Source organism: Meles meles, chromosome 13 (assembly GCF_922984935.1).
Source record: "Meles meles chromosome 13, mMelMel3.1 paternal haplotype, whole genome shotgun sequence".
Taxonomy (NCBI): Eukaryota; Metazoa; Chordata; class Mammalia; order Carnivora; family Mustelidae; genus Meles; species Meles meles.
Window position 1 is genome coordinate 70,191,174 of NC_060078.1, and position 8,827 is coordinate 70,200,000.

The 8,827-nt window shown below is 34.4% G+C and overlaps 1 protein-coding gene across 9 annotated transcripts in view; it reads left to right on the forward strand.

Annotated features, from left to right (window-relative positions):
- The window catches only part of VTI1A (vesicle transport through interaction with t-SNAREs 1A), a 352,003-nt gene that overhangs the window by 82,534 nt on the left and 260,642 nt on the right, over positions 1-8,827 (forward strand). For 6 of the 9 annotated variants that reach the window (XR_006821195.1, XM_046026296.1, XM_046026294.1 and 3 more), the window contains exons 4-5: positions 507-584; positions 6,993-7,013. The exons of 1 other annotated variant lie outside the window; for it this stretch is intronic. Coding sequence is in view for 7 of the 8 variants with exons in the window: in XM_046026296.1 (XP_045882252.1) it covers positions 507-584; positions 6,993-7,013 (99 nt within the window). In the remaining variant the exon portion in view is untranslated. The remainder of the gene's footprint in view (positions 1-506; positions 585-6,992; positions 7,014-8,827) is intronic. 2 more of the 9 variants (XM_046026297.1, XM_046026301.1) reach the window with 1 other exon arrangement.

Genomic DNA, 8,827 nt, shown 5'->3' on the forward strand with positions numbered 1-8,827 from the left:
ATACAGATGAACTATTGTCGAGGCATTCTGGTGTATGGTTGGAGTCATAATAGTATCCTAGAATTAGAGATTTTAAAAGACCTAGATTATAAAGTTCACTTCCTGCCACAGTTTTAAAGACCCCCATATACACTTGTTTTAATTACAATCTGGTGAGTTTTGCCAATAGACGGCTTATATCGCTGTCTTTCCTTCAGTGTAGTAGTCTTATATGAATGACTACGTATGGAATAACATCCCAGTTCTGATCCACTTGTGAATATTAATGGAGTACTTACACAATGCAGAATTTTTCTTTCATTACCGGCATGTGAAAAACTTCTAATTTACATTAAACTTCTCAAGTTCAAGAACTTTACACAACTTTGGTTTGCAGATCTTAGCAAATAGGTTTCCATTAGGGGGCTCTCGAGGTTTGAGATGATCAGCCTTGATACCAGTAATGCTCCGAAGCCTTTACTTTCTAATGTTCATCTCGCTCTCTCCCTTTTTGTTTTGTTTTATAGAAAAGGTCACGGATTGCCTACAGTGACGAAGTACGGAATGAGCTCCTAGGGGATGATGGGAATTCCTCAGAGAACCAGGTAGAATGCTAATCAGGAAGGCCCGGTGGGTGGCTGGAGGGTGAAGGAGGTCACCGGCACACTGGGCTCTCAAGCTGCTCCTTAACAGTATTAGCAGCAACTCATGTGGAAGCGATACTGTTTAATGCAAAGCTGGAGTCTTAATCAACTTCAAAATGTTTCTTGGAGATCTTACATTTAACCCTTTACCTTGTGATCACTGTCTGCTATCTTTTAAAAAAATCTTTTCTTCTCTTTTCTTTATTATTTAGTACTTAAGGAATAACTTGAAACACACTGTTTGCAGACAAAGCCAAGGTCTTCACCTCAAACACATGTAAAAGGAATAAAAAAGTACATAATGCAGCTTTGATAATAATGCAGTATAATTAAATCAACACTTGCAGCAAAACAAATGAAAGTAAGCTTTCAAAATTCAACAGGGCAGCTCAGTCTCCTATTGTGGAGCTTCTTAAAATACATTCACCAAAATGCAAATTGTGAGCACCAGTGTGGAACTTAGATACTCAGATAGAGGTCCTGCCTCTGTCAAATAATAATAATAGGAAAAGTCTTTCTCCAGTTTAAGATCTGCAGAGGCAAAAAATAAGATACAATTTCTTCTTAAAATGCCCTTACAACCTGGCTGTCAGTTCTCATTGGCTCACACAGCAGTGTCATGAGTCTAATTAATGTCCCACTTCGTTATCTGAATTAATACTGCGGACTTCATTAATTCTTGTAGATAATGTATATAACTTAAAAAAAAATGTTTTGAGAACCTCAGCGTAGAGATGACTTTTAAAGTGTCTCAAACAACCCTAGTGACTTACTCCCTTTGACACTTTTAGAGAAAATAAATGATGGGAACTTCAGAAGCGAGACCTGAACGTGTTTATTAATATTCCTTTGGCAAGTATTGTAAAGGTGTCTACTCTGCCTAAATAAAAATGAACATAAATCATTCATTGAGCAAACCAAAATTTTAATAAGATAGTAAAACTTAATATATTAATACACATTATGAAACTTGCATAATTATACTTACCTTTTCAAATAGATTATATTACACCTCTACATATGCTGGAACTATATTACTATCTACTCTAATGTTAATATTGTAAATGGAATGTTGCTTATGTGATTAAGGCCCCCATTCATCCTCCCAAAAAAAGGAGGGGGGAGTAGAATCACTGAGCTGACTGTATTTGTTTTTGGAAAGATCTCACCTCATCCACTATTTGGATGTTATCAGCTGGAGTTTAGACATGTAAACACGTTAAGATTTGACTTGGGATTTCAGCTTCCCTGTTTGAAATGTGAGAACAGCTAAGAGAAAAAAAATTAAGGAACACATCAAACATAAAAGGGTGGTGGGATGAAGGGTTTTACTCATAATAAATTAAATAACATGAGGATGAGAGAAAAAAATATTGTTTCCTATTTTAAGTGAGATTTAGATTGTTCACATCTCCTGAATGAATCATAATTTTATTTCATATCTTTACTGCAAAAAAAAAAGCTCTTTTTTTAAAAGAGCATTCTCTTTTTGCAAAAAAAGTGAATGCATAGTTCCCATGTCAGTTCTCTAGAAAGCTATAGATCTTTCCTTCATTTGAAACTACTGCTTAATATAGAGGAAACAGAAAGGAAGGGGTGTTCCTGTCTAACTCAGACTCCTTTATTCTAATAGATGTTGTAGTACTCTGACAGGCATCCTTTTTTTTTTTTTTTTTTAAGCATGTTCACTTCTCTTAATGGACATTTTATGTGCCTAAAACATTTGCCTCATGTACATATAAGTATGACTTTTTTTATGCCTAAAGAAAAATATTCCGCAGAAATAGAGTTCGTATTTTCTGAATTTTTCAAATTATATTCCTGTCACTTTAAAGTGATTACGCTGAGATTTCCTCTGGACTTGTATAAATCAAACTTACAAATTCTGAATGTGCTTGGAGAACCTGAAGTTTAGTTGTAAGGAGCTGTCACTTCAATAAATAGAATATGATAAATTATAGTCATGAGACAGTGTAACTGTTAGATTATTAGTTATGTGAACTTTTCAGTCCAAAATTTGAATTAGGTTTGAAAGTTCAAAGAGACTACATTTAACTTCTTGGCTATTTTGTTGCCAACTATAACAAAATTTCTATTCCATAATGAAATGATTAAATTTTGTTTTGGGGCTTTTTATCATAATACAGGAATTTAAATCCCTCAAACTAAAACACATCCCTTAGTCAGGAATGGTCACTTGAGAATAACTCTATTCTGCATCACTGTTCATTCAGACTATGAAATCAAAACAGAAGCTCTCTCTTTAAAGGAAGAAAAGATTTTAAGTTGGCTCTTTATATTAAGTTTTATAGCTCAGGGTCTGAGAAGATAGGGTTATTTTTCTGGATAGCATTACCTGTAATTTATATAAGAAAATATTTTCTGCCCACAACTAAGTTTATCTTCAAGTTAATTGTTGATAAATTGACTTCCAGAACTTCGTAGCCATGTAATATTTAAGATAAGCTTTTAATATACAGACAAAACTTAGAGATAAAATGAAATAAAAATGTATGTTTCATTGAAATTGGGATGTATCTCAATTTTTAAAAATTATAGATCAGAAAAAGAAAAAAATAATTACAGCAGTGGTTGAAAATAGGTAAAATAACTACTGACTCATTATTTTCGATACAACATACACATTCTCCCTATAGTGGCTTCTTTGTAGAGATTCAGACAAATGTGAATGCCATAGATACTGTTTCTCAATCTGGCCATTTATAATGCATTTTCTTAGGCATCTAAAACCTGTTAGACACACAATCTGACAATTAACTGTAAAGTATATTAATTTACTCTTATATAAACATTTCTGACATGATTAGAAATGTCAAGATTTCAGCAATTAAGAATTTTTCAAGTACATCTTTAATGTCCCTCATACAGTACACAATTTCATTTAATTCCAAATTAATTGCTTTGTATAAATTCACTTCTGATTCCTGTCCATTTCATGCACTCAAATATGGCTCATCCCTCATTTACAAAGAAAGGACAAAATTACCTACTTTGCACATTCGAGTATTGTTGGGTCATCAGCTTTCCAAGGACTATTGTCTGAGGCTTTATCATCCTATTATTTTAAAATACCAAGTTTTCCATTACATATGGCAAGATTTTAGTTCTTTAAGAGAGCTGAGTTTTTGAAATGTAGTTCTGTATTTAGAGTGGAAACTTTAATATTTGTTACCTTGATTTAGTGTCATGAAAACCATTCTCAGGAAAGGAAAAAAAAAAAAAGGAAAAGAAAACCGTGTAGAGGTAAGTCCCCTAATCCCCTTCATAGTGAAGTATGATGATGAGGCACATGAAATGTTCCAGACTCTACTTTTGAACCCTGGTGGTCTCTCAGTTTCCATATGCAAAATTATATTGATTGGTGAATAAATGTGAGTAAACGAAATTTTAGTAAATCCTAAGTAGAAGGTTCAAATACATGTCTAAGGAGTAGGATATTCCTAAACGTGCCGAAATTTTTGTGGCAAAGCAATATTTAGCAGATATGATTGCTTAATTTTTTTAACGCGACGTTCTCTTAAGTTCCGATTTGAGCTTGCTGTGCATAAAGTGTGTCAAACTTCAGCTACAGACCAGGGGGTGAAGTCGGTCAATTTAATTCCCCAAGATCTAAAGAAGGTCGGTATCATTTCATATAGCCCTGGCAGAGCAGATCATTACCAGGCACAAATCTGTTCGTTACGTGCTGAGGGTTTATAGCAAAATAAATAGACTGTCATCCTAAGTTCAGAAAATTGTGTGTTCGACCCACGATAATGTGTAAAGGGCGTTTAATAGAGTTCAGCATTTATTCGTTATCTGTATGCGGACAGAGACGGCAGTGGCGTTATCAGCTTTAAAAAAAAAAAAAAATCGGTGGTTCTGGGGGTCACGTGCCGCACCGCACACACACAGGCGCGCGCGCAGGAACCCTCACGGGCGCCGCAGCGCAGTTTTGATTCTAGCCACAGCAGAAGGCTTAGCCACAAGAGATTCCACTGGTTCAAACCAGCGTAAACCAGATTTTTTCAGCCCACAAAGGAACAGATTACCTCTTGTATCAAATTCTGCTTTGGGGGGGAAAATCTTTGTTTCAAAAAAGATGTTGATTATCATAACTCAACATGGTGGCGTGGCACATTTTCAAGTCGCCTGCGATGGAGCTAGTAACTCAATAAAATACGAAATCATGACTTTCCGTCTAGTCTAAGCATCGTTAATTTTCAAAAATAGACCATCTTTTGTTTACTTGAATGAAAACTCCCAGCCTAACGGGATGCGGGGGGGGGGGGGGGGTGAAGATTAAAACCCCTCCCATTACCTAGCTTAGCTACAAATCCCGCATAGGGTTTGAATGCAGCCATGCGGCACAAACGAGATAGAACGTTTTTTGTTTGGAACCTATTGAAAAAACAAATGGGTAGCATTTTTAAACACTCATTGATTATGGCAGGGTGGCATGCTCCAAATGGTCTCCATTGCTGAGGAGTAGTTTTAAACTTTGGCCCTTTAAGTATCATAGTCAACTGAAGAATGGTGCCCCCAGAAAGAAAAGATAGCTGTGCGATCAATTTCCCAGATCGCCTCTTTCTGAGAATTAATGTTTGCCTTTTTCTCCCGTGATGTTCGGATAGCAAAGAGAAAGATTTCTGTATGTGATAAACCAGGTGTTCTAGTTTAAAATTTTACTTCTTCTTGGGAAGAACGGTAACCTTTCACGTGAAACGGGATGAAACTCACAGGCACTGGATGGTTGCTGAGAGGATATTAATTAAAATAATTTCGACTTCCTGTGCATTTTGAGAGGGCGATATTAAAAGTTCCGTTTTCACTAAACGCACTGTGAGACATTATGGAATAGATTCTGTACCCTTTCTATAGAAGATCCACAACAATTTTGAGTTCTCATTCTTTTGTACTTGAAATACTTTTCATATAACAAATAAAATAACAGTAAGCTGGAATGCATACTGTCTTCCTTGAATCGGAGACAAAACCAGCATCAAGCACTGAGAAAACTGGGCTATAATAAACATGATACTTTAAGAGAGACTCGTAGTGAGCAATTCATGGCACATTTTCTCCCAAAGCAATAGTTTAATTTATTGGCTTGTGTATGTCAAGTGTTATAACAGATGTTACAGATATTTGGATGTTTAAAAATTATCAGTTGTAGCCTCGAATTGCTGAGGATGCAAATTTCAGACCTCGATCGTGGTTTATAGTCTTTCCCAACACAGGTTTCAGTTTCTATTCATTGCAGAAACTATGGCAGTCATCTCAACTACACAATGATATTTGATTTAGAATACTGTGAAACATAGACACAAACCCAGCGTGTGTGCTCACACACACACACACACACACACAAAGAATGAGCCAGATATATGGTTCTATCCATTTTCTAGTTCTGAAGAGTTAAATAACTTGTTTTATCTGTTATATTTAAGGCAAATAAACACATATTCTACAGAGGAGAATTAAAACATTATCACAGGGAATTTACCAACAAGTAAAGAGTGTTTTTTTGGTTTGCGTTCAGTGAGAACAGACTGCAGTACAAATGAAATAAGAGAGTTCATAGCTCGTGGCTTTGAGATGGCCCGGTTTACAAGATGAAGAAAATTAAAAAATGAAGAAATTTCAAAAATTAAAAACAAAAAAACCCCACCATGTGATTGCAGGAGCTTCTTAAGCAAAACAAATCCTAGAAATTAACTCTGATACGCACAGTATTTCTAAGGACAGTGAAATATTTTGATACTATGTCCTAAATATTATCTCTCCTGGCATGTCTTTTTAAAATAATGTTACCTCCAAATATAATCCTATTACTAGAGTGGGCCCATGTATGATATTAATTAACATAATTATTTTTTAAAATATTTGTTGGGACAAAAGCATGAGCTATTAATCATTTTCATTTGCAGGTAAAATCCGAAATCAGTTGTCAAGATTCAAAATAGAGAAACATCCTGAAAACTTGTATATACAAAACCTCTTCAGTGGTACATTCTTAGAAGAGAGGAACAGTAAACTTGTTTTCTTTCTTTATAATATAGACTTCTATGAAGCCGTTCCCCTTTATTTCATGATGGTGTCTTAGATGTACTTTAAAAGAGAATTTCACACTATTCTCTTTGTTTAATGTGACAGTGTGAGAAAGTGATCTTTATTCGTTCAAAAAACTCTGCATGTAGTCTATGTTTAGGTTCTTTTAATGTGTTTGTCTGTGATTTTTAAATGCTAAACATGTAAACAGATAAATTGTCAATGTTAATTCTGTATCCTGTCACACAACTGATCTTTCTTTCCTGCCATTTCTCTCCTTTTTATCTTTTTTTTTTTTTTTGTGCATTCATGTTGCAGTTGATAAAATTACGTGAAGAGGTGAGTATTTCCTAGCTTGCTTTTTTTTTTAATTCTGCTTTTTCCTATAAAATTGAGTTTCTCAATCTGAAGTAAGATCTTTGAGTTCATTTTTTTCCAGGAAAATTTACACATAGCAGAAGTATTGATTTTATGGCTAGAAATGTTCTCTGCTAACTATCTTTTAAAAAAAACAAGTAAACCTTAATCATGCTTATCATAGTGATCATTGTTGGTTGGCATCCAAATAAAATTCACATTTTAAAGGCCAAAAAAGGGGGGGAAAAGGGGATATTTTTAAACTTCATCCAAGTGTTATATAGGCTCATCTCAGATTTGTTTTATTTGTACTGGTTTTTCAAAGAAGTCAGTGTGATTAAAATGGGTTTTTTCTGACATTCCAATTTACTGAGAATTCTTTTTAAATAGACTCTTTTCCCTCACCCAAAATTTTTAAGTTCAACACAAGATAGCATGTTTTTAGGGAAACACTCATTTGTTATAAATACTCTACTGGTTTGTGTACACAGATACTTAAGAATAGCCAAAGCTCTCCTCACTGTTAAAACACTTTTCTTTTTGTAAGAAATAGCACCCAAGTGAGTTCTCATTTTTCTGAGTTGCTGGCCTGTTTTATCGTGCAGCTCCGGACTTTTTTGTGGCCCAGCAAATATTTACAGCAATGTTTATCATTGCATCCCTGTACCAGTGAAGGATGCTGAATGATTCTGGTCTTGTTTTTGTTTTGTTTAGTTAAACCACACTTAACAAATATGTTTTGGTATTCTTTTTCAGAGAAAAAGCAGGTATATGTTTTACTTAGGGAAGTTGAGTTTTGTTATTTTTATATTAGGGCATAAAAGAATGGCCCATGTCGCAATTTGAAAGCTCTCTAATTGCTTATAAAGAGTACCATGAATTATTTTTGAGTTTAGATTAATTGCATTGATTTTTTTCTTAGAATTTTTTTATTGGTATGTCATCATTCTATTGGTGATGTGAATGCTACATGAGAGGCTTGTAGACAGTGGTTTTCACCAACTCTTTTGATTTAAGATGATCTAGTGACGTCCTCTTACAGTAAAAGTAGTAATGATCTATAACATAAAGGGTGAACATATAGGAAACCCTTACCCTCCAACCTTCTCCTGTTTTTTTATGGAAGCAGATAGATATGCTAAACGAGTATCATCAATTGCAGTTTTGATATATGAAATTATTCCTGAGGTGAGTGATACTCAACATTATTTTCCTGCAAGTCAGAATATCTGCTTCTGCGTATTTGCATATGCTCATGCTTAGGTGAAGAATCTGAATTTCCACATCATAATGGAAAAAACAATAGACTTGAAAAGCTCTGTGTGAAGAAACTACACAAAGCTCTTCCTAATTTAGTGAATATAATTTTTAAAAATATAGGCCTTATTACAGTCAGCATTTTTGACAGATTTACTTTGTTAAGCTGAATAGTGTGGACTTAGAAATCTTAATTCAAAAGCTGAAAACATCACGTCTATATTTCTTTTAAAATATGTTTTATCATGATTTTTGGCTTAATTCTTTTGTTGTGCCTATAGCAACAGTTTCATCAATAATGGCTCTGAACTGCATGTTTCCAAAACTATAACCTGGAATGGAATTATACTTGGAAGAATTAGATCATTCAACTAATAGAATAATATACTCTGGAATATTCTTTTAAGTCTTTGATACAGATGTAGCATTGATATTTGTAAAAATAGATTACAATGATGACAGTACCTTGGTATCTGGTTTGCTCAGAAGAGATTGTTTCTGAGCCAGGATTCTAATAGTAATCAAACAGTGAGTGTACC